The 27,184-nt window shown below is 38.5% G+C and overlaps 1 protein-coding gene and 1 long non-coding RNA gene across 3 annotated transcripts in view; one reads left to right on the top strand and one right to left on the bottom strand.

The window, feature by feature from the left end:
• MRPS9 (mitochondrial ribosomal protein S9) overlaps positions 1-3,771 on the bottom strand; it is a 64,792-nt gene extending 61,021 nt beyond the window's left edge. For both annotated transcript variants that reach the window (XM_002757463.7, XM_054244661.2), the window contains exon 1: positions 3,612-3,771. In XM_002757463.7, coding sequence (XP_002757509.3) covers positions 3,612-3,746 — 135 coding nt within the window. In that variant the 5' untranslated portion in view covers positions 3,747-3,771. The remainder of the gene's footprint in view (positions 1-3,611) is intronic.
• On the top strand, positions 3,254-26,558 carry LOC103787800 (uncharacterized). The gene is made up of 3 exons (XR_013526374.1): positions 3,254-4,315; positions 22,933-23,121; positions 25,764-26,558. It is a non-coding gene; the product is annotated as an uncharacterized LOC103787800 (long non-coding RNA).
• The last annotated feature ends 626 nt before the right edge of the window (positions 26,559-27,184 follow it).

Raw genomic sequence — 27,184 nt, 5'->3', positions numbered from 1 at the left:
GCTGTGATAAATACAGGACATTATAACCTCTAGGAGCATGGGAGATTAAAAAAAGAAAAACAGATACTTTAGACAGATACAGGAATGTGTTTACAGTGAAATCAAAATATAAAGGACCAGGCCATTTAATGTCATTGATCACTTCTCTGGCAGATGGTCTAAATCAACAAAGGCATCTTGGCTTGGTAAAATGGAATGTTTAAGCTCTAAGAAAGTGTTCAGTAGTAAAGAAAAATAAAGAAGACACCCTATTCATGTTTTGTAGAAATATTTTTCAAAATAGCAATTGGGCTTTCGCTTTTCCTTATCATAAGAATCACAAATATTATAGAAAGCTAAATTAGCATTCCTATATTACCTGTATTGGTAGAGGATTTATGAATTCATGGGTAACCTTTGTAGTACAGCATGGAAAGGAACTGTCAACTGCTCATCATAATGCTAACACTATTTTCATTTGTGACAGATAAAAAATTCAGCTACCTTAGCATAGAAAAACAAACCATACTGATTCCTGCCAAACTTTCCAGTCCTGACTCTCACCATTCTCTCAACAAAACCCTATGCTATAACCAACTGTTGCTGACAAAACACACTATTACTCAGTATATCTCTATACCTTTATGTACCTATTATATCTTCCTTGAATAAAATAGCTTTCTGTTTTCATATAACTCCTAATTGTTGCTAAAGACGCTATTTTCCTTTGCCTCCTCTGGGAAGCTGTCCATGACGATCGTCTATCTGGTCAATAACTCTAATCTGACTCAGGTATAGCACTTCAGTGCTCTTCTGTATTTACCTCTGTAAATATCACAGTACACTACGGATCCCTGACATTCGTGGGTTTATAATCTGAGAAGTTTGGCCATCCATGAGTAAGACTGCCTCTTCTGCCCCAAATTTGGGACACTCAGACATCTGCAATTGTACTGATGCATTAATATGAAACATGCATACCGCAAGACTGGTATGCAAAAGGTAGTCTGCTAGTGAGTGTTTCAACTGACAACCTAGGAATAGCTTAACAAAACTCACTTTTTTCTTGTCGTATCAGTGTTCTCAAACTTTTAAAACTGTGAACCACAGTAATATGTACTGTTTATATTACCGCCTAGTATACATTTACATATATAAACAAAATGGAAAAATACTCTGTATGAAATGCACTTTATTATTATTCTATTCTCCCATACCCTTCAAGCTTTCTGTAACCTCTGAAGTGATTTTGTAATTAAGGAGATTAAATTTTGAACAAAGGAAAGACCAGTTTTGTCACTCATTAAGTGATTAAAATTTTTATTCTTTTATAAAACATAGACTACCATGAGAAATCTATTAATGTTGAAGATGGAAGTGCAAAAACATTAATATTTAAGACAGATAAGGTCTGTGCCAGGATAAGAAAAAAAAAAAAGCTTTATGAATGCCTTTAAGCATATGCAGGGAATGACTAAGAATCTAAAAGGGGGTCAGCTAAGTGTTTCAGTTATATCTCAGCTGTGCTTCATATGGTAAAACATAAACTATAGTGGTATTCAGGAATCCGGGGATTCAGCCATTTCAGGACCATCCCTTAAGAGTGCTAAGGGTCGATACTGTCTGGTAATTGTTTGTTTGACTTTAAATTGTTTACTTTACAGTGCCTGGTTCAGATAAAGATCTCGGTAAATATTTGTCATATGGGGGAAAGGGACTGTTTCAAAGAGTGGTCCAGGAGATGAAAACTAAAGTAACAAGGAGAAATCATTCTTCATCCATTTTACTAAACCACTACCTAAGAACTAGACCAGATGTTTACTGAAACTTAATTAGTGCAAAGAAAGTAGAAACAAAGCAAATGTTCATCAATTACTACATTAACTTTGATACATTCTTATTACAGAACAGTATGCAGCAGTTAAAAATGCTTTTAAAAATGTAAGGCGGGGCGCGGTGGCTCACGCCTGTAATCCCAGCACTTTGGGAGGCCGAGGCGGATGGATCACGAGGTCAACAGATAGAGACCATCCTGGTCAACATGGTGAAACCCCGTCTCTACTAAAAATATAAAAAATTAGCTGGGCATGGTGGTGCGTGCCTGTAATCCCAGCTACTCAGGAGGCTGAGGCAGGAGAATTGCCTGAACCCAGGGGGCAGAGGTTGCGGTGAGCCGAGATTGCGCCATTGCACTCCAGCCTGGGTAACAAGAGCGAAAAAAAAAAAAAAAAAATGTAATAGGGGACTCTGAAGGATTTCTACTACACAATATACTGCATACAGAAGAGCAAAAAGTAAAATGCAATGCAATATGGTCCCATTTTTTGTAAAGTACACCTGTGCATGTATGTTTATCCACGATTATAATATGGAAAAAGCATAGATAGATGCCAGGAGGGACAGAAAGCCATCCCCCAATACACATATTAAATATCAACAATAAAAATACTCTGTATGATACAGTCCTTCTCATAATCATGTGTATACAGCAAATACTTAGAGATGCATGAAAAAAATAAAAATTTCTAGCACATTGTCCAGTAAGAAAAAATAAAAATAAAATCAAATGTCCAAATGAATAGACTGCTGATCTAGGTTAGAATATAAAAGAAAGAACATATAAAAAGATTTTTTTTTAAATATGGTTTTTAAAGTATGGTATTTGACTTCCCTCCAATAATTAGTACGGGTTATCACTCCTCTCCTTGAAACATTAACCTGTTTTCCATGACACCACACTGGCTGGTTTTTCCCCTGCTTTTTTGGTCTCTCATTCACAAACTTTTGGGACCTCTTATTCCTTATTTGTCCTTCAGGGCCTTGTCCCTCTGCCTACTCCTCAGTACACTCTCCCTAGGTAATTAGGCCTCAATTACCATCTACAAGGTAACAGGGCACTTCGAATTCAGTTCTCCTCCTGAGGCATAGACTTCCCTATCTATACACCTACTGGAAATCCCAGATGCCTACAACATAGTCCAAAAATAAACTCGTTTCTTCCCTCTCAAATCTTTTTTCTCTTCTGAGAGCTCATATCAGTAAATTGGCATCATCAACCAATCAGCTGTTGACTCCCCACTTCCCTCTGGATTAAAGCAAAGGTACAAGTTCTGACCTGCATCTTTCCATAGAGAAAGATTCGGGAAAATTAAGAAGACAGAAATTGCGCAGATGTAAGTCACTTTTAAAAAGTCACCGTCCTCTACACAGCGTGACTCCTCCATTACTGTCTTCCAGGACCCTACAGGAATCCAATTCCCATCATTCTACTCTCACTCTGCCCTCCTCCTCTCTGGACAGCAGGGCAGGGTGGAAGGACTGGACCCAACACCAGACCTAGCCACTGACCCTCAGCTCAGCAGCCAAATGAAAGAAGAGCTCACTCCACTTCCACCTGCAGGTAACCTGCCCTCGCTGCACATGACAAAAAAAGTAACAACCTCCACAGCAGCCGCTGGAAGCTAAGGCCCACCTCTCCACTCCCAAACTCAGGCCTCCACTAAATACCTAAGACTCTAAGGCACGCGAGACGCTGGGAGAAGGCTCCACAAGGCATCCACTGTGGATGCCCCCGCTGGTTTCACATCCTCGCGCTGCAGAGATAAACCGCTTCCAGTCCTCCCAGGCCTTACCTGGGATCTGACATTTGTTTGCAACTCAGCTGCAGCGGTTTTCCAGAGGACTTGCTTCCGGAGGAGGCTACCCCTACCCCAGAGAAGCAGCCGGCAGGAAACTGCTCCGCAATAGGACACACAGGGGGCCGCCATGTTAGCTGTGGGAGATCCAGAACCTAAGGCGCGAGAGGGCGGGGCCTAGAAACTGCGCAGGCGCTGATGGGCGCCGGGTCCCGGCGGGTTGAAAGCAAGAGCTTCTCCCTGTCCCAAGGCCCGAAACAACACGTCGTTGATTGGGTGCATAGAGTCCGCGGGGCGTGTCCGACTCCACCCCTGGCCAGTGTCGACTTCAAGAAGGAGCGTTAGTGGGTCGTTTGTCTTGGCCTGTTTTCTCTTCACGTTCTGAAGTCGGTAGTTCTCCTGATCTCTTTGGCACTCACTTCCACGTGGCCCCTTAGCCAGCCCTTCCTTCCCAGCCCTGTTGCTGCACCTCGAGCCGGCTCTTCCTCCACTTTGGCAGGACGGCTAGGGCCCCAAATGGACTCCAAACCTTACTTCGTATCTGCCTTATCCAGTAGGAGTTTCCTCCTCCTCTAACTTTCTACGTTCTTCTGGATCCAAGTCAAGACCTTCTTCCAGCAACTGTCAAACCCCTCTCAGTACTCTGGCACTCTCCTGCGTCGTTTCTTAATTGCACAATGCACAGGTTAAAACTTAAACCGGTAAGCACAAAAACTGCCTTTCTCGTTTTTGCACGTCCCTCCCTAAGCGTTGGTACTAAGCCTTACTTGAAACTCAATCAGAACTGATTATTGAATAGAGATCAGTGTGTCTTGCTCTCTAAAACTTGCGTGCTCCTGGCAGTTAACTCCCGGGGTGCTTTCTACGAAACACATATTCAGTGATGTAGTAACACACTTTATAAGGGTTTACAAACACATATATGAAGGGTCAGTAAAATTAAAACATACCAGAAAATCTGAGATCATACATAGTTGTCAAGCAGGTAAATGCCATCTACTATCACCATCATTTCACGAAACAGAACTTTTTAACATGAGAAAGGTAGAGTGGCATGATTTCATAATAAAAATCTTTTAAATGGAATGCATTTACTTGTATAAAATGGTTATCCTGTTCTTCTTTTTGTTATTAGCTTTTAGCCTAGCGAAAAATTTCATGAGAAATTGGCAGAGCTCTGAGGACTAAACTCTGCTTTTTAAAAGAATCTTGTCCAAATTCCTATCTATGGGATTTGGGGAGTTATGCCCTACAAATCATAAATTCTTATCAGATGGGTTTTATTTAACCCTATATATGGTGACTTACTTTCCAACCTGGCTGTGGCATAACATTACGAGACAAGGAAGAAAATCCAAATATTTTACCCCAAAACATGTTTCTTTGCCATATCTTGAAATAGCCCTGCAAAGCTGTCCTTGGAGGGGTGGAATAGGCATCTGTAAAGAATCTTTATTAACATAGCTAGATCTTTTCTTCCAGATCCTCCCAATCCTAAAGAGATTAACTAAAATCTGAATAGAAAACATTTGTCATCTATTGTCTCTACAGGCAGCCACTATAAGACTTCAAAAGAACTTTGGTCTCCACAATCTTTAACTGAACATTCCCTTTCTATCAATCCCAGGTCTTTCTGAACCAAACCAATATATATATATCTTAAATGTATTTGATTGATGTCTCATGCCTCCCTACAATGTATAAAACCAAGCTGCGCCCCAACCATCTTGGGCACATGTTCTTATGACCTCCTGAGGGCTGTGTCACAGGCCAGGATCACTCATATTTGGCTTAGAATAAATCTCTTCAAAACATTTTAGAGAGTTTGACTCTTTTTGTCGACAGGTGGATGAACTAGCATTTGGAAACCAAGACTTTTTTATTTTATTTTATTTCTGAGACTGAGTTTCGCTTTTGTCACCCAGGCTGGAGTGCAGTGGTGCAATCTCGGTGCACTGCAACTTCCTCCTCCTGGGTTGAAGCGATTCTCCTGCCTCAGCCTCCTGAGTAGCTGGGCTTACAGGCACCTGCTACCACGCCCAGCTAATTTTTGTATTTGAATAGAGACAAGGTTTTGCCATGTTGGCCAGGTTGGTCTAGAACTCCTGATCTCAGGTGATCTGCCCACCTCGGCCTCCCAGAGTGCTGGGATTACAGACGTGAGCCACTGTGCCCCGCCGAGAACCAAGACTTTATAGTTTATTTAAATAGATGTCTTTAAGCAGCAGTTCCTACACATTGTGAGATTATTTAAATATTTTTTTAGATCTTAACTGTGGAAATTCAACTAGGTAGAAAACAGTAAGTATGTGGAAACAGGATTTATACTATCAAAAATTTATTGATGTTGTACCATGTAAGAACGAAGTATTAAAATTAAGGTTAGGAGTTGTGGAGATTTTTCCTTTTTCTGAAGTTCATGTCACAGCCCTTTATGAGAATGCCGTCATACACAGCATAATGCAGTTTCGGTCAACAATGACCCTCACATAAGACATAAAATTATAATAGAGCTAAAAGGTTCACATAAAATTATAATAGAGATAAAAAGTTCCTATCTCCTAATGACCTTATAGCCATCAAGACATCATAGTACAATGCATTGCTTACCCATTTGTGGTGATAATAGTGTAAACAAATCTATGCACTGCCAGTCCTATTAAAGGATGTACAATTATGTATAATACATAATACGTGATAATAAACTATGTTACTAGTTTATTTACCAGACTATACCTTACAGTTTTTATCATTAATTTTGAGTGTGCTTCTTCTGCTTATAAAAAGAAAAAGTTAACTGTAAAACAAACTCAGATAGATCCTTCAGGAGATATTCCAGAAGAAGGCATTATTGTCTTAGAGATGGCAGCTCCACGTGTGTCACTGCCCCTGAAGACCTTCCAGTGGGACACACTGTGGAGGTAGAAGACTGTGGCATTAGTGATCCTGACCCTGTATAGGATAATGTGTGTTTCTGTCTTTGTTTTTAACAGAAACGTTTAAAAAGCTAAAAAAAAATTAATTGAAGAATGAAAAAAGCTTATAGAATAAGAATATAAAGAAAGAAAAAGAACAGAAAGAAAGAAACTGTGTTTGTACACCTGTACAGCGTGTTTATGTTTTAAACTAAGTATTATTACAAAAGAGCCAAAAAGCTTTAAAATATTAAAAAGTTTATAGTTAAAAAGTTACAGTAAGCTAAGGTGAATTTCTTATTGAAGACACAATTTTTTAATAAATGTATTGTAGCCTAAGTGTATTGTGTTTATAAAGTCTACAGTAGTGTACAGCAATGTCCTAGGCCTTCACATTCACTCACTACTCACTCATTGACTCACCCAGAGCAACTTTGAGTCCTGCAAGCTCCATCCATGGTAAATGTCCTATGCAAATGTACCATTTTTACCTTTTATACAATATTTTCTATGCTTAAATACAGGTATACACGCCATTGAGTTACAGTTGCCTACAGTATTCTGTGTAGATTCGTAGCCCGGGAACAATTGGCTGTACCACATAGCCAAGCTATACAGAAGGCTACACCATTGAGATTTGTGCAGTGACAAAAATCACCTAACGACACATTTCTCAGAATGCATGATTGTACAGTAAAGCAAATGTAGTATATTTTCCAACTCTAGGTGCAATACTTGTACTCCTGCATTCAATTTCCTGTGTAGCCTTTGAATTTGGGAACAAATGCACTGCTACATGTTGACATTAGTTTCATAATTTGGAGACATAGGAAAGATTGAAACATGCTGATCAATCTTTATAATTTGAAAAAAAAAATTTAGTTTACCAAATGGCTAAAGCTTAGATTCTTTTCATTTTGTTCTCATTTATTGAGCACCTGATGTGAGGGTTTTGTTCTAAAGACAGCTTGTGAGATGAACATCAGGAATATCAAAATGTTGAACTAACACCAAGTGTTGAGATATGGGGTAGCAGGAAATATTAAATGCTGCTGGTAGGAGTGTAAGTTGGTATAACTCTCATGAAATCAACCAGGTAATTAGTAACCTACTCAGCTTAAGATAAGCACACCCAACAATTCATCAGTTACATTCCTAGATATATACCCTGCAGAAGGTCTTGCACAGTACATTAGGAGACATGTATTAGGATGTTCATAGCAACCGTTTTTTGGGGTAACAACAAAAATAACCTGTCTTGATAGGAGGATGGATAGACAAGAGAGCACATAAAGCAATGAAAATGACTGAACCTTAACTATGCATATGAATATAGTTGAGTTTTACCAGGTAGAGCAAAAAATAGGAAGTCACATATTCATAGACACAGTAGTATTCTATTTACAAAAAATCAGCAAAACTAAGCAAGATATTATTTAAGGGTTTATTTCTACATAGTAAAACTATAAAGAAAAGCAAGAAAATGATAAACACAAAACTCAGGATAGTAAATACCACTGGGAGGAGGGAGAATAATGCCTCCAGAAGGGTACAGGAGGTGCCATTGTTTTTTTTAATCGTTAAATGACTGGTAGATGCATAAGTGTGCAACTTACCATTATTCTTGAAATGCTACATCCTTGTTTTATGTACTTCTGACAAGAAGAGTTGATTTTCACCTTCCATCTCTCTCTGACTCACACTGAAAGGTGTGGCAGGCTGTGGCACCAGCGTAAATTGGCATAATTGTAATTTCTTTCTCCTGTGTTCCTCCTACCTCATTTCCTTATTACTGTCTCCTTTATCACCTCTGAATGATGTCATCCTCAGAAAATTGATGTCCCCCTGCTCTGCCCTGCATTGCAGGATTCCCGGAAATCATCCCTAGAGCTGCAGAACTTTGTGGATCAATACGAAAATCTAAGCCTAGGAAAAAACAAAAAGACTTAATGGTTTTCACAGACATCTGAGATCTTCAGAGAACTTTGGGTTCACAGATGTCCAAACACTTAGTGGTATGAAAAGTTCATTAAATGTGGACCAAGAAATCAGGGTTCTCATCCGAGCCCTGCCACAGAATGTCATTTAGCTTAGAGGAAAGCCTACATTTCTTACCAGAGTAACCAGGCAGTTAGATTAGCCTAGTGGTTTTCAAAGTATGGTTCCCAGAGCAGGAGCATCAGTATTACCTGGTTAAATTGTGTCCCACAAAAAGATGGTAGAGTCCCACCCTCTGTACCTCCTGATGTGACTTTACTTGGATATAAAGTCTTTATAGAAATAATTATGTTAAATTGAGTGATTAGGATGAGCCCTAATTCAATGACACAAGTCCTTACAAAAAAGGAAATTTGGGCACAAAATCAAACACCTAGAGAAAAAAGCAAGGTGAAGACACAGGGTAAAGATGGCCATCTTCAAGCCAAGAATCATTCAAGGCTACCAGAAGCTGGGAAAGGGAACTGGAACAGATTCGGTCTCACAGGCCTCAAAGGCCCTGTTGACACCTTGATCTTGGCTCTCTAGCCTCTAGAAATGTAAGACAATAAATCTCTGCTGTTTAAACCACTTAGCATATGATACTTTGTTACAGCAGACTCAGGAATACATCTAGTGTATGGGCTTTAAAAGTCCACTGACAGAGCAGGACCATTGACATCTTGGACAAGCACTGACATTTTAAAGTTCCGCTGATCAAAACCACCTAAATTCAACCCAAAGAGCATCAGCCTGATGGCTAATGTCAACATGACCATAAGCCACAAATATCCCAACCCTAGGAAAAACCCCTTTCCAACCAGAGATGTAGCAGCTCTGAAATAACCTCCCATCCGGCCAGAGAAATGTCAGCCCCAAGGTAACCTCCCCTCCAACCAGAGGCATTACAACCCCACAATAAGCTTCTCCTCTGCACAGAAACATTTCAACCTGTGATAAGCCCTCTCACCCTGAACCCTTAAATACTCTTAGTCTATAAGAGACAGTACTCCTGACCAAAAATTGGCCGGAAGCCCCTCTCAGGTTAATTCTCCAAAATAAACCTGTCTTTGACTGTTGAGCTGCTTTTTGTGTTTCTTTCCTCTTTCTTTAACTCTTACATCCAGCAATTTTTTGGATACTTCTCTCTTCAAAAGGTAGAACCCTTTTTCTTGAGTGTGAGCTGAATTTAACACTTGTCTCTGAAAAATAGAAGAAAGTGGAAGTGTTGGTGTATAACTTTGGATACTAGTCCCAAAAGGTACTGTGGCTTCCTGCTTGCTTGCTTTTTCACCTAAAGTGCCTACTCTGGGAGAACTCAGATGTCATGCCAGAGACAGCCCTCCAAGAGGCCTACCTAGTGAGGATTTGAGCTTTTTGCTGACAGCCATGTCAATAAGCCATCTTGAAAGTGAGTCCCCCCAGTCCTGGATTTCTGTGACTGCAGTCTCTTTCAACATCTTGCTTGCCACCTTCTGAGAGATCTGGAGCCAAAACCACTGATTTCAGGTACTTGGACCACAGAAACTGTGAGATAATTAACATTGTTTTAAGCCACTGTATTAGGCTGTTCTCGCATTGCTATAAAGAAATACCTGAGACTGGGTAATTTATAAAGAAAAGAGGCTTAATTGGCTCATGGCTCCTCGGGTTGTACAGGAAGCATGATGCTGGCATCCGCTTGGCTTCTGGGAAGGCCTCAGAAAACAGAATCATGGCAGAAGGTGAAGGAGGGATCAGGCACCTCACATGGCCAGAGCAGGAGGAAGAGAGAGAGGAGGAAGATGCTACACGCTTTAAACTACCAGATCTCATGAGAACTCATTCATTATTGTGAGAACAGTACCAAGTTGATGGTCCTAAACCATTTTTAAGAAATCCACTCTCATGATCCAATCACCTTTCACCAGGCCCACCTCCAACATTGGAGATTACAATTCGACATGAGATTTGGGCAGAGCCACATCAGCCTCTAAAATGTGGGATAATTTGTTATACAGCAGTAGATAACTTGTACACTTGGGAACTTATTAAAAATGCAAATTCCTGGGTCACAATAAAAACTTACTTTATCTGGGTATGAGACCCAGCACAAAGCTCTTTGAATAATTCAGGATTCTTATTTTTGGTTTGTTTATTTTAGTTTACAATATTTAATTTAGTAATAGGTCAGATTTCATTATATTTAATTCACTGGCAATGTTCTTTTCCATCTTGTTTATCTGGCAGATTCCTATACTCTTTTTATTATTATTACTGTGATAAAAATATATAACAATATTTACCATTTTAACCATTTTTAAGTATATAATTCTGTACGATTAAATACTTTCACACTGTTGTAAAAGCATTGCCACTATCTGTTTCCAGAATTTTTCCATTCACCCAAACTGAAACTCTGTACCTGTCAAACACTAACTCCCAGCTGGGCATGGTAGCTCATGCCTGTAATTCCAGCACTTTGGGAGACCAAGGTCGGTGAATCACCTGAGGTCAAGTGATTGAGACCAACCTGGCCAACATGATGAAACTCCGTTTCTACTAAAAATACAAAATTTAGCTGGGCATGGTGGTGTGTGCCTGTAGTCCCAGCTACTCAGGAGGCTGAGGCAGGAGAATTGCTTGAACCAGGAGGTGAAGGTTGCAGTGAGCCAAGATCACACCACTGCACTCCAGCCTGGGTGATAGAGTGAGACTCCATCTCAATAATAATAATAATAATAATAAGCAATAAATACTAACTCCCTAAACCCCTTCCTCCAGTCCCTGACACCCACCATTCTACATTCTGTTTCTGTGAATTTGACTATTTTACATACCTTATATAAGTAGAATCATATGCTATATTTGTCCTTTTGTATCTAACGTTTTTCACTAAGCACAATTTTTTTTTCACTTTGGCATTTTTTTCCCAACTTTTATTTAGATCTGGGGGTACATGTGTAGGTTCATTATATGGATATATTATGTGATGCTGAGGTCGGAGGTATGAATAATTTTGTCGTCCACGTACTGAGCATAGTTCCTAATAGATAATTTTTCAGTCCTTCACCCCTTTCCTCTTTCCTCCCTCTAGTTGGCCCCAGTGTCTGTTGTTCCCAGCTTTATGTCCATGTGTACCCAATGTTTAGCTTCCACTTATAGGTGAGAACATGCAGTATTTGGTTTTCTGTTTCTATATTAGTTCACTTAGGATAATGGCCTTCAGCTGTATCCATGGTGCTGCAAAGGACATGATTTTTATTTCTCTTTTATGGCTGCATAGTATTCCATTGCATATATGTACCACATTTTCTTTATCCACTCCACTCTTGGCAGGTGCCCAGATTGATTCCATGTCTTTGCTATCGTAAAAGATACTGCAATAAAAATACTGTCTTTTTGGTAGAATGATTTCTTTTCCTTTGGTCATGTACCCAGTAATGGGAGTGCTGGCTCAGATTATAGTTCTATTTTTAGTTTTTTGAGAAATCTACGAACTACTTTCCATATTGGCTAAACAAATTTACATTCTCAGCAACAGGGCATAAGCATTCCCTTTTCTCTGCAGCCTCACCAACATCTGTTAATTTTTGACTTTTTAGTAATAGCCATTTTGACTTGTGTGAGATGGTTTCTCACTGTCATTTGATTTGCATTTATCTGAAGATTTAGTGATGTTGAGCATTTTTTCATATATTTGTTGACCAATTGTATGCCTTCTTTTGGGAAGTGCCTGTTATGCTTTTGCTTGCTTATTAATGCAGTTATTTGTTTTTTGCTTGATGAATTACATTTCTTATAGATTATGAATATTAGTCCTTGGTCAGATGCAGTTTGTGAAATTGTTTCCCATTCTGTAAGGTGTCTGTTTACTCTGTTGATAGTTTATTTTGCTGTACAGAAGCTCTTTAGTTTATTTAGGTCCTACTTGCCAATTTTTGCTTTGGTGCAATTGCTTCTGAGGACTTAGAGACAAATTATTAGCCAAGGCCAATGTCCAAAATGGTATTTCCTAGGTTTTCTTGTAGGATTTCTATAGTTTGAGGTCTTACATTTAAATCTTTAATCCATCTTGAGTTAATTTTTGTATATGGTGAAAGGTAGGGGTCCAATTTCATTCTTTTGCATATGGCTAGCCAGTTATCCCAGCACCATTTCTTGAATAGGGATTCCTTTCTCCATTGCTGATTTTTGTCAGCTTTGTTGAAGATCAGATAGGTGTAGGTGTGTGGTTTTATTTCCGAGTTCTGTATTCTGTTTCATTGGCCTATGTGTCTGTTCTTGTACCCATACCATGCTGTTTTGGTTACTGTAGACTTACAGTATAGTTTGAAGTCAGGTAATATAATGCCTCCAGATTTGTTTTTTTTTTTAGCAGTGTTTTCCAGGTTCATTCATGTTGTAGCATTTGTCAGAATTTTATTCCTTTTCAAACCCGAGTAATATTCCATTGTATAGATATACACATTTGTCTACTCTTTCATCCATTGATAGTCACTGGGGTTGTTTCCACGTTTTGACTATTGTGAATTATGCTGCTATAAACATAGATGTACAAATATCTGTTCAAGTCCCTGCTTTTTTTTCTTTGGGGTTATATACCTAGAAATGGAATTGCAAGATTCTTGTTTTAATATGGCCAGATTTTGTGACTTAATTCACATAGGCAGAACCCACAAAAGATAGCTTGAGTGGTATTTTGGTATTTAAATCTACAACTTGAAAAGTCTCTAATTATCTAGATCAGGGATCCCCAACCCCTGGGCTGTGGACCAGTACTGGTCCATGGCCTGTTAGGAACCAGGCCACACAACAGGAGGTCAGTGGCAGATGAGCCAGCATTAGTGCCTGAGCTCTGCCTCCTGTCAGATCAATGGCGCCATTAGATTCTCATAGGAGTGAGAACCCTATTGTGAACTGCACATTCGAGGGACTAGGGTTGTGTGTTCCCTATGAGAATCTAAATAATGCCTGATGATTAAGTGGAACAGTTTCATCCTGAAACCATCCCCCAAAACCCACTTGTGGAAAAATTGTCTTCCATGAAGCCAGTTTTTAGTGCCAAACATGTTGGGAACTGCTGATCTAGACCACTCCCAGCTAAACAAATATATATGGAGTAAGAAAATGAGTAATGAAATTTAAAAATATTTATTAGAGGTAATTTTAGTATATAATTGCTATATATCAAGCTACTACAGCTAGTCAAAATGGAACCTGTCTCAGCCCACAAGTAAATCTATTCTCCCAAGATGCATATATTTTGCCATGTAATTGAATCTTAATAAATAACAAATAGAGCAAATATCTTCTTTGATTTTTTTTCACTGTGTTTAGTGTGGACCAAATCCATACACATGTGCAACTCTTTAACTGTGAGCTGTCAGTTGTTTTCTGTAAAAGATATACACTTAGGAGGCTGTCAGTCAGTGCTGTCGTGATGCTTGAAGCATCGTTTCTCCAAGTTTAGCTATCAAAAATAAAACAAATTTACATGAAACCTAAAGGTAGATTGATCATACCACTTGCTGTACATTGAAAATGTTTTTGAACATAGCCAAGTTCAGAGATAATATGCTTATAGACTTTGTTGTTAAAAAAGAAGAAGAAGAAGAAGAAATGCAAGCCAGGCACAGTAGTGTGCATCTGTAGTTCCAGCTACTCAAGAAGCCTTAACCCCAGGGGTTTGAGAGCAGCCTGGCAACATAGTGGGATCCCATCTCAAAAAACAATCAAGCAAAGAGCCCCCGAGAAGTGCATGTAGACAATGAAAGTAGTTGCCGTGAAATGGTGATGGGATTATGAGTGCTTTCTCTATTTGAAATAATAGCATGTGGAAAATTTCTATGATGTTATGGACATTTCTTTCACTCATGGGTTTGGAGTCAATGCAGGACTCCCTGTGTTGAACAGAGTAAAGGTAAAGAAGATCTAGCAAAAGAGAATTAAATGACCACAATTATAGACTGATTTATTCAGGACACTAGGACTTTCTGAATGAAAGAAACGAATGTGAAGAAGAAATATAACTGAAATCAATGAAATCGTGAAGGGCATGGCGAAAATTAATAAGACTTAATCAAATTTGAAAAACTAGAAACAAAGTGAGGCTGCTTCAAGCATAGAAGAGAGGAATTACCACTTTACACAGCAGGGGGACAACTTAAAAATTGCATTGTCCCTAAGAAGTGGATGCAGCTTGAAAATATGTCAGTTTAGAAGATGGTGATTCAGATCCTGAAAGTAAGAAACATTCTGAAGTGGGTAATTTTCATTCTGTCTCTTTTTTTTGTTTCTTTTGAGATGGGAGTCTCACTCTTGTCACCTGGGCTGAAGTGCAATGGCACGATCTCAACTCTCTGCAACCTCCACCTCCTGGGTTCCAGCAATTCTCCTGTCTCAGCCCCCGAAGTAGCTGGGGTTACAGGTGCCCACCACCATGTCCAACTAATTTTTATATTTTTTATAGAGACTGGATTTCACCATGTTGGCCAGACTGGTCTTGAACTCCTGGCTTCAGGTGATCTGCCCACCTTGGCCTCCCAAAATGCTGGGATTACAGGCATGAGCTGCCATGCCCAGCCAGTCCAATTTTCATTCTTAATCTTCTTTTTTTTTTTTCTTGAGACAGAGTCTCACTCTGTCATCCAGGGTGGAGTGCAATGGTGCAATCTCGACTCACTGCAATCTCCACCTCCAGGGTTCAGGCAAGTTTCCTGCTTCAGCCTCCCAAGTAGCTGGGATTATAGGCACATGCCACCATGCCTGGCTAATTTTTTTTTTGTATTTTTAGTAGAGACAGGTTTTGCCATGTTGACCAGGCTGGTCTCAAACTCTTGACCTTAGGTGATCCACCTGCCTTAGTCTCCCAAAGTGTTGGTATTACAGGTGTGAGCCACCCTGCATGGCCTCATTCTTGATCTTTTGAGGAAGCAAAGGTAAGAGTGATATATCTCTTGTGTCCCTATCAGAGGAAGGGTATTGATTGAGATGGACCGTAGGATGCAATTCTAAGAAATATAACAGAGAATAACATAAATTATACATACATATGCACATAAACACACATTATATATAAAAGATTTTGAGGAACATTATGTAACATCCAATGGCCAGGCATGGTGGCTCACACCTATAATCTCAGCACTCTGGAAGGCCCAGGCGAGTGAATCACCTGAGGTTAGGAATTCAAGACTACTCTGGCCAACATGGTGAAACCCTGTCCCTACTAAAAATCCAAAATTAGCTGGTATGGTGGCACATTCCTGTAATCCCAGACACTTGGGAGGCTGAGGCAGGAGAATCACTTGAACCTGGGAGGTGGAGCTTGCAGTGAGCCAAGATTGAGCCATTGTACTCAAGCCTGGGCAATGAGAGTGAAACTCCATCTAAAAAAAAAAAAAAAAAAAAAAATCAATGGCATTAATTGAGTACTGTTCTGAGTACCTTAAAGGTTGTATCTCTTAGTCATAACACCATCCCTGTGAGGAAGACACTGTTAGTATCCTCACATTAGATGTAAGGAAGCTGAAGTATCTCTTAGTCTTAGGCCCTCATCCTCCCCTTTATCCATACCATCTTCTCTCTGTAGCTCTTCTCTTCAGGGACCCAGCTCACTTGTCTTCCTATTTCAGCACCCAAGCCCCACTGGTTAACTCTGCCCACTGATCTCACAGTTATCACCCATGCCATCTCCTGTGTAAGGACATGAGAGTCTATTTTTCTAGGTGGCTTTTTAGAAGTGAAAATCTGGCTACCCTTCAGCTATGGTTTTTATGGCCTGCATAAAAATGTTTTGGAAAAAATGTTTGTGAAATTTAAACATAGATGATATGATTGATTACACAATGTCCCTCCACCATGTCCCCACAGCTCCCGTGGTGTTCCCATGTTCAATGACAGCCTGCTTTCTACAGTGCCTATCATGAGTTCAACACATGCACACTTGACAGATACAAACATGAACCCCAGAATTGTTCAGGCTTTGCCTACTCAATGAGGGAATTAGGTTCTGGGGCTCTAAGACCCACAGGATTCTTAGGCCAACTGGAGGACTGGACATTTCACAATTTGGACACATAGACAATGCTGACTTTACTGCCCTGCTAGAAAGTAGAAATTTGGTACTTTAGGAATTAAATAAGAATTTATTATACACAAAGGTGATTTTATCTTTATCAACCAATATTTAGTGACACATGTTTTGTAAGGCTCTGTTGTCAAGAACCATCCAGGTGTTAAGATGATACTTGCCTTTGAGAGGCTTATAGAAGAAGAAAAGATATTTACTTGAATATGATAATTCTAGGAAGACCATGATAGTCATGAAAGAATTGCAAAGTAAGTTATGAGTTCAAGAAGGAAAACATTACTTCCTGCCAAATGGTTCAAGATGGTTTTATTTCCTAAATGTTTTATAGAGCTGCAAATCAAAATAAAGAAACTGTTGAATTCATTTCTTTACTCTTTTGCAGAACCACTTCTAAATGCTCTCTGAAAGCAATTAACCTGTCCCATTTTATAGTACCTACAAAGTAGACTCTTCTATCTCAATATATTAAATCATGTGATTAATAATTATTCTTCAGTAACCGTAAATGATTCTTAAGCATTTGCATATCACCTTTCTTATTTCCACTGGAGAAACATTTCTGGCCCATTTTCCAAGTGTTTTCCAAAATCAAGTATCATATCTGATTTTTAAAATTGTGTCCAATTTCAATGAGCATATCACAGCCTAGTGTGTGATTAAACTATCTCATCTCTTTATGAACAGGGTTTGCTATGATTAAATTGTAAACACCTGCATGATGTTATTTTGACTTTAGACTCAAAGGAACATTTTATCCTGGGAAATACAGACTTCTTGAACTAAGCATATCAGTTTTCCAACTAAGCTGTTAGCATTACATTCTTAATGACCTTTGAAGTTGGAAATATTTTTGTTTATATGGCAAATCCACGTTTCCTTGTCTTCTAAATTATATGTCCAGCACTATTTAGATATATATGACAGGGCATGCACTTGTTAAATATTCATATTCTCTTAACTTCTTATCCAATTGGGGCAAAGTGTTTCTTTATGTTGTCAGAATTAGCGTTCAATGTAGAAATTCAACAAGCTCATGCAGTTTATAGCAGGGAAGTTAAAACTGATAGTACAAATTAGTGTAACTTCTAGACTTAAAAAATGTATGTATGCATTTGGCTCATTATTAGAGAACATTAAAAAAGCAATGGAATTGTAGATTTTGCCATCTTTTGTTTCTTGTGTGTGTTGTAATCACTCAAAAAATCATCAGTATTTTAGATGCACACCATCCTAGCAGCAGAGAGAGATTCCTGCTAGACAGTAGGCACAAGCATTGGGTTAATAGAGCACATCGATTTGTGATCAGTTGCAGGCAACAGAAGGAACTCGTACTGGTTTCAGTGAAAGGAATTCATACCAGATATTGACCATACAAAATTATTGTAAGGGAAGCTGGGTCAAGCCTTAGCTGAACTTTGGGAACACCTCTAGCCCCTTAAATGACACAGCCTCTGCCAGGAACTGCACCAGCCAAGGGATGCCTCATGCTCTGCCCACCTATTCCGACTTAATTCAGTTCCAAATTCAAGTCTCATGTAAGCATCTCTGATCAGTAGAAACTAAATCAGATCTAGAACTCTAGCTTGCAAGAGAGTCTTTAACTTTTCATCATTAGCTATATAGTAGGAAAGTAATTTTTTTAAAAAACGGCTTTACTCATAGCTGTAATTTCTAACAAGTTTCCAAACAGTACCCAGTGCCTATAACCTGGAACATAAATGTTTTTTAAGGGATTAATTGGAATAGATGTTGAGCAAAAGCTAATTCAGTTTTTGCAACAACCACTTAATTTGGATATTGCAGAGGGGTCTTAAATGTCTATTAGATTGTTTTGCTGAGAGGAATTTGAGGTCCTTTTCAAATGCTTTGAGGGCAGGGTCAATGTCTGTTTTGTTTATACTGCATTCCCAATCCAAAACATGCCTGGCACAATCAAGGCAATCAGTAAATACTTGGTGAATGAGTGACTGTTTAACACCTAAGTTGTCTCTTCTGTCTCTGCCATCTTTCAGTGGTAAACATTCATATTCTTCAATTTTCTGGTGCTATGTAGATATTTAGGTTGGGGCAAAAGTCATTGCGTTTTTGCCATTACTTTCAATGGCAAAAACCACAATGACTTTTGCACAAAACTGCAGTAACTTTTGCACAAACCGAATATTATCTTTTATGATTTTATCATTTAATTTCCTTTGTTTGTTTGTTTGTTTGACACGGAGTCTCACTGTGTCACCCAGACTGGAGTGCAGTGGCACGATCTCAGCTTACTGCAACCTATGCCAACAGGGTTCAAGTGATTCTCTTGTCTCAGCCTCCCAAGTAGCTGGGATTATAGGCACCTGCCACTGCACCCGACTAATTTTTGTAGTTTTAGTAGACAAGGTTTCACCATCTTGGCCAGGCTGGTCTTGAACTCCTGACCTCATGATCCACCCACCTCAGCCTCCCAAAGTGTTGGGATTACAGCTGTGAGCCACCGTGCCCAGTTAATTTCCTTTTTCTAACATAAGGATGTGTACAAATTGAGAACTTGTATGTTTTTGTGCCCTTTCTATGCTGACAGCTAACTTTATTTTGGTGCTTAATTAACTCAGGGAAAGACTGGCTGTTACAGTAACTGTGTGTGGTTGTCTAATGAGTTCATTTCCATTTTTATTGCACAGAAAATTATTATTGAAGATTTTTACCCTCACAGAGGATGCCTATTTTTTAACCTTAGAAAATGGTACCTTGACTCTTGAAGGAAGGCAAAAGCAGCATGATTAATCGGATTATAATGGTCATGATGACAGTTTTCGAAGCAAGTCCTTGATTCGGCTTGGCTTCTGGGATCTCAGGTGGAAGCTAAACAAGGAGAAGTGCCAGTTGTTTAGCAAATAGTCCCTTATGACCATATTCACAATAGGGTTTTTTCCCTACTTCTTTTTTCACTTAGAAAGAACAACTGACTTTTTCCTTTTCTAAAAAAAATTCATTGGTGTTTTATTTTCTGTTCAGATATGTGTAGAAACATCCACTTTATTTTGCATGCAGACCCAGCATCTGTGTATTTCTACAAATGAAGTATGTAATGATTATTTAATGGAAGTACCCACAGTTCAGCACCTTTAAGAATTATAGTGAATTTCTTGCACATTATCCACAGCTCCATATTTTATTGTACAGATTTCTACTGTGTAATATTTTTTTGGTCAGAATTAGATTTGTAACTAAGAACTAAATGTATACATTGATTATTCAATAATTTATGTTTCTCAAAGCATTTTTACATATTTTACCTTGAATCTCACAATAACCTAATTAGATTTAAAGCATACCAGAAACTGTTTAGGTTTGGATACACTGGCTTGCATGTTTTAAACACTAAAAACACACGTTAACAATGGAAAGGTGTTATTTTAACCTTGAAAAAGAGAAAAAGTGTTCCCTATTCATATCGTGAAAATTAAATACTTCAAAAGAAAACTAAAATGTTATCAAGCTAGATTGGTCAAGAAAACAGAAGAAACTCTTAAATTTCTTAGATGTTCTTAATTTCTTCACACACACACACACACACACACACACAAAGAAAAAGAGAGAGAGAAAGAATCTAAAGTACTCTAAATAATATGAGAAAATTCTTTAAAAGTTTTTGAAATAATTTCATCACCACAAACACTAATTAGCTTTAAGGATTGATATCCACATTTCATGGAATGTTCCTTTGGCCAGATGGATGAAGTTTGTTCTTCAAATTCAGAGTAAGAGTGAGTAAATGAGGATTTAGAAAAGAACAATTGGCTGAGATATTTCTTCTATCATTTTGTTGCCATTTTCCTTGATTGGCTTATTATCCCCTCCACATAAACCTTTTCTCTCTTAGCTTGATAGTCATGTCTTTTTAAATTTTCTTTTCAAAAAATTGTGGTAAAACATACAAAACATTAAATTTACCATTTTACTCATCTTTAAGTGCACATTTAGTACTATTAAGTGCTTTCATATTGTTGTGCAACCATTATCACCTTCCAAGAGTTCCTCCTGGAACTCTCTTTATTTTACAAAACAAACTCTGTCCTTTATAGTGCTTACAAAAAGTACTGAAAAATAAAAAATAGAAAAAAAAGTAAACTCTAAGCTCATTAGAGAGTAAGTAACTCACCATTACTCCCCTCTCCCCATGTATTCCCTGGCAACTATCATTCTACTTTCTGTCTCTTTCAATTTGACAACTCACGGAAACTAATACAAGTGAAATCATACAGTAGTTGTGTTTTTGTGATTGACTTAGTTTGCTTAAAATGATGTCCTCAAGACTCATCCATGTTGTAGCATGTATCAGAATTTCCTTACTTTTGGGGTCTGAATAATATTCCATTGTATGAATATGCCACATATTTTTTTTATCCATTCATCTACTGAGGGACACTTGGGTTTCCACATTTGGACTATTGTGAATAATGCTGTTATGTGTTACTATTTGCATCAAAAATCTTTTTCCAGTATTTCACTTTCAACCTGTTTGCATCTCTAGAGTTAAAGTGAGTCTCTTGTAAACAGCATATAGTTAGATTGTTTTATTTTTCTGTATTCTGCTAATCTCTACCATTTGATTGGAGAGTTTAATCCATTTACATTCAAAGTAGTTCCTGATAAGGAGGGAGTTCTGTCACTTTTTCTTTGTTTTCTGTATGTCTTTTTTGAGACAAAGTCTTGCCCTGTCACCTAGGCTGAATGGAGTGCAGTGGTGTGATCTCAGCTCACTGCAACCTCTGCCTCTCAGGTTCAAGTGATTTTCCTGCCTCAGCTTCCTGAGTAGCTGGGATTACAGGTACATGCCACCACACCTGAATAATTTTTGTATTTTTTAGTAGAGACAGGGTTTCACCATGTTGGCCAGGCTGGTCTTGAACTCCTGACCTCAAGTGATCCACCCACCACAGCCTCCCAAAGTGCTGGGATTACAGGAGTGAGCCACTGTGGCTGGCCTGTTTTCTATATGTCTCCTAGATTCTTTTGGTCCTCATTTCCCAGATTGCTGTCTTTTTGTTTTTAGTTGATTTTTCTGTGACAAAACATTTTAAGTGTTTTCTAATTTTCTTTTGTGTATATTCTATAGATATTTTCCTTATGGTTACCATGTAGATTACATTTAACATCCTAAAGTTATAATACACTAGTTTGCATTTATGTCAGGTTAACGTCAATAACAAATAAAACTCTGCTCCTTTAACTGCTCAGTCCCCACCCTTTTATAGTTATTGGTGTAACAAATTACACCTTTATACCTTATGTGTTCAAAAACACAACTGATAATTATGTTGTTACACATTAGTGTCTTAAATCATTATTATTTTTTGTTGAGACGGAGTTTCGCTCTTGTTACCCAGGCTGGAGTGCAATGGCGTGATCTCGGCTCACCACAACCTGCGCCTCCTGGGTTCAGGCAATTCTCCTCCTGCCTCAACCTCCTGAGTAGCTGGGATTACAGGCACGCGCCACCATGCCCAGCTAATTTTTTGTATTTTTAGTAGAGACAGGGTTTCACCATGTTGACCAGGATGGTCTCGATCTGTTGACCTCGTGATCCACCCGCCTCGGCCTCCCAAAGTGCTGGGATTACAGGTGTGAGCCACTGCGCCCGACCGAGTGTCTTAAATTATTTAGAAAACAAAGTATAGTGTTCCAAATCAACGTTGCAATTATACTAACTTTTATGTTAATAATTTAAAAATATATATTAGTCCGTTAAGTCATGTAAAATAAACAAAAAGTAGAGTTACAAACTGGTGTTACAACAACACTAGCTTTTATAATTGCCCATGTTCTTACCTTCACTGACATCTTTATTTCTTCATACAGCTTTGAGTTCCTGCCTAGTGTCCTTTATTTCAACCTGCAGTGATCCTTTTAGCAGTTCTTGAAGGGCAGGTCTAGTGATTACAAAGTCCTCACTTTTGTTTATCTGGAAATGCCTTAATCTCTCCCACATTTTTGAAGGACATTTTTGCTGAAGACAGGATTCTGTTGGCAGTCTTTCTTTCAGCACTTTGAATATATCAGCCCACTGACTTTTGGCCTCCAAAGTTTCCTATGAGAAATGTGCTGACCATCTTAACTGAAGATACTTATATGTAACAAATTGCTTCTCTTTTGCTGCTTTCGAGATTCTCTTTGCCTTTGGCTTTCCACAGCTTGATAATCATTTGCCTTGATATTGGTCGCTGTTCATCCTATTTGGAATCTGTCAAGCTTCTTGAATATTTATATTCATGTCTAAATATAGTATTTATATTCATGTCAACTTTAGGAATAATTTGTCTGTTATTTCTTTGAATAATTTTTTTGCCTTACTCTTTTTTTCTTTTAGACTCCCACAATACATATATTGTGGACCATGCACCACCTGCTGCTGGAGGTGGAAGTGGTGGAGGGCACCCTGCAGGGCCTGGAGTCTGGACGGATGTTCCCCCTCAGCCGTGGGATCCCCAACATGCTGCTGAGTGAAGACGAATCTGAGAGTTGATTGTGCCAGGCGCCAGTTTTTCTTGTTATGACCGTGTGTATTTTTATTGCGTATCCCCAACCCTTGACCCAGTAACACACCAAACACACAGTGCTCTTGAGCTCCGTAGTATATATTTTTTTCTCATTAAAGGTTCAAATCCAAAAACAACAACAACAACAACAACAACAACAACAACAACAAAAACTGTTAGATGTCCCACAGCGCCCTTACAATCTATTCAGTTTTCTTCAATCTTTTTTTTTCTGTTGCTCAGACTCAATAATTTCAATTGTGTCATCTTCAAGTTCACTGATTCTTTCTTCTTCTTGGTCAAACTGCCTTTGAATTCCTAATGAATTATTCTTCTCTTTTTTTTTTTTTTTTTAAAACAAGGTCTTGCTCTGTCACTCAGGCTAGAGTGCATTGGTGCAATCCCAGTTCACTGTAACCTCTGCCTCCTGGGTTCAAGTAATTCTCCTGCCTCAGCCTCCTGAGTATCTGGAACTATAGGCATGAGCTACCAGGCCTGGCTAATTTTTTGTATTTTTAGTAGAGACAGGGTCTCACCATGTTGCCTAGGCTGGTCTCAAACTCCTGAGCTCAGGTAATACACCCACCTTGGCCTTCCAAAGTACTGGGGTTGTAGGCTTGAGCCACTGAGCCCAGCCCCTAGTGAATTTTTCTTTCTTTTTTCTTTTTTCAAATTATTTATTTATTTATTTTGAGACAGAGTCTCACTCTGTTGCCCAGGCAGGAGTGCAGTGGTGTGCTCTTGGCTCACTGCAACCTCCCATTTCATATTTCAAAACAATAAAATATCTCCATGTAAATCTCTGCAAAATTCTTAATAGCTTGACCTTACACCAGTTAAATATTTTTAAGTAAATGACAAGTAATACATTAATGGGGAAAAAAGGATGTCTATTTTTGACAACAGCAAGACATTTTTCTATTAACATGTTATTGTATTGAGGGGGCAGAATGTTTTGTTTTCCACATTGCAAAGAAAAGCCATCTTAAGAAAGAAACTATATCTTTTTGCAAATGCATCAATATTGTGACTGTGCTCTATGCCAAAATTCCTTAACATTGGCTACATGTACAGGCTGAAAAGACACATGTTGAAAAGAGACATGTCTGGTACCAGGCCCAGAGATTCTGATTGGATGGTCTGGGGTGTGACTGGTCTTTGGGATTTCTAAATGTTTCCCGAGTAATTCTAATGACCATAGGAATCCCTGTTCTTTGCTTTTTTTCTCGGATGACAATGAGCATGCTACTTAAGATATGGCTGCTCAGAATTTTTTACAGTTTTCTTTTATGACAGAGCTCATGATTTCTGCATGCACATTTATCCTTACATTATAATTCCAGGCATATTGTCACATGCCATATGTTTTATGTGAGCAGAGAAGGTATTTTTTCATTCTTGCAAGGAAAATATTGGATTACTTTTAAGGAGGTCATGGTGGTTCAAGAATCATTTGGGGATCACTTGCAGATGGAATGACATAGTGAGTTCAATGTAATTTCTGATGCATGAGGATCCAGAAAGCACAGCCCTAACAGTTGCTCATTTTCCCACTTAAGGCTGCAATCTTAGCCAAGAAGCAAATACTAGATCAAGATTAAAAGTAACCTAAGCCCTCTTTTAAGAAGTATTCTCTTTAGTGCAAAATTGAGGCCAATAGCAGCAGCACGAAGGCAGTTCTTTTCCGAACACACTAACTTTGAAGCTGAATAAAAGGCTTCATTTTCCAGAGCTGTCAGTCTGGTGCCTTTCTCAACAATTAGATTTACTAAAGAATTTTATAGAGAAAAAAGAGAGAGAGAGAAATTAAGCAAAATGTCCAGATGTCATCTGTTAAAAATGCTTTATTGAGACAATAAACAAATAACATCAACAAGTACTAAAATTTTAATTAAAATATGATTTACAATGTTGCTATACACCACTAGAAGCATTCTTATTGATGGGAAATAAGATTGCTTTGCTTGTATCCTTAGGACACTCAAACACCCCATTTGACTTTGTGGGTCTCCTATCCAAGTCTTATAATATCTTTTCCATGCCCATGAGCATGAACATTTTCTTCAGCAGTTTAAAACACAATGGCAGTATCAATCGTTCCCTTTCATTGCTGGCTACATCACTGAAGACATGTATATTATGTTCTCTTGCCTTCTGCTCAGAAAAATCTAAGTATTGCATTTCTGTCAATTCATTGATTGAAGAGCTTCCCCTCAGAATGTTGACAGCTGTTTCAGACATTTATAAAATAACTTGGATAACAGCTGCAAATGGATTGGCTAAAGAAGATTTTGAACCATGTAATTAGCATTCATCAGATGCACACATTTCCATTGAAAAACCTCTTCAACCCAAAAGTTGACTATCAGGAAACTGATAATTCTTGCTAAGTCCCCAAACAGGACTTGCTAATACTTAACTCTCCATTAGCTGATTTTAGACGGAGCATATTAATGTAGTTACTATTAAATAACTTAATGCTAAATGCTATCTGTAACTAACACTGCTTTAATTTTTGTCCTTTATCCATCTAGACACCCATCCAAGTAAGACTAATATGAGGTGAAAAAATTAAACACATATATCACACACAAATATAAAAAAGATGATAGCTTATTGTGGTGGGTGATGATCTCTCTCACTCTCTCTTTTTTTTAAACAGTTTCCCAGGCTGGAGTACAGTGGCATGATCTCAGCTCACTGCAGCCCTTACCTCCCGGGTTCAAGTGATTCTCCTGCCTCAGCCTCCTGAGTAGCGTGTGCCACCACCCCCAACTAATTTTTGTATTTTTATTTGAGATAGGGTTTCATCATGTTGGCCAGGATTGTCTTGATTTGCTGACCTCATGATCCACCTGCCTCAGCCTCTCAAAGTGCTGGGATTAAAGGCATGAGCCGCTGCACCTGTTCGATGATCTCTTAATGATATAATGCACTGATAACTCCTGTGTACTTGAGCATATGTAATTCCCCAGATATAACATGGAAATAAACTTAGTCGCCTAATTAATTATCTTTATGCACATAAAAATAGTAGGACACAAAAATGTGTATTTTAATCACCACTGTATTAAGAAGTACATTAAAATTCTGGAGGTAGACACTCAAATATTAGTAATTGTTGCTTAGTGTGACATGAATATAAAAGATTTTTTCTTCTTCCTATATATTGTAAATATAGTATTTGAATATGTAATTCTTATATAATTGAAAAAGTAAACTTTATATTAGAGTGCTTTGAGTACCTGAAGTAAGCTACAAGTGTACCTTCAGAGCCAAGGAGACCACTGTTCTACTTAACTCTCTTGAAAGCATCTTCAGTTTAAAAGGAACTTCCCCAGAGACTAGGTTCCTACAGATAGATAAACAGATCATACAGTGTTTATTGCATAAACATTTCAGTACGTGTGAAAAGACAGTGTCCTCCAAATAATAAAGACACTCAAACATAGACTCACATTTAAATTATAAATGATTATATTTGATATTAGAAATATGACTGCAAATCTGCATATCCATAGAGCAAGATGTAAGAGACTTGGAAGAAGGGTACTGCTTTTCAAGACTGCATGTAAGTATTTCCAAATCTGTGCATTTGTTCAACCAGCTCAGTCTACCAGAAATTCCCTTCTTTACCATCCTATTTAAATCTTTTTAGGATCTGTTTTAAATCTTGCTTCTTGAAAGTGTTTGTGCATATCTAGATTGTAGCTCCCACACAGATGAACAGAGGAGTGCATGGAGACTTGCATCATGAACTTTGGCTCCAGAACTACTGCAAGAATAAATCAGGAAAGCCAAGAGAACCCACAGACCCTCTGAAGGAAGCAGATTGCTCCTGCAGGATCTGGGAGACACCCAAAATACTGTTCTGGTATCCATGGCTGAGAGACCTGCAGACGGTTCACATCACAAGACTCTATGCAGACAACCCCTAGTACCAGCCCAAAGCCTGGTAGACCTGCTAGGTGGCTAGATCCAGAAGAGAGATAACAATCACTACAGCTTAGCTCTCAGGAACACATCCCTAGGAAAAGGGGGAGAGTACTACATCCAGGGAACACACTGTGGGACGAAAGAATC

Source organism: Callithrix jacchus, chromosome 14 (assembly GCF_049354715.1).
Source record: "Callithrix jacchus isolate 240 chromosome 14, calJac240_pri, whole genome shotgun sequence".
In the NCBI taxonomy this organism is placed as follows: Eukaryota; Metazoa; Chordata; class Mammalia; order Primates; family Cebidae; genus Callithrix; species Callithrix jacchus.
This window is presented reverse-complemented; position numbering and strand designations above follow the sequence as displayed.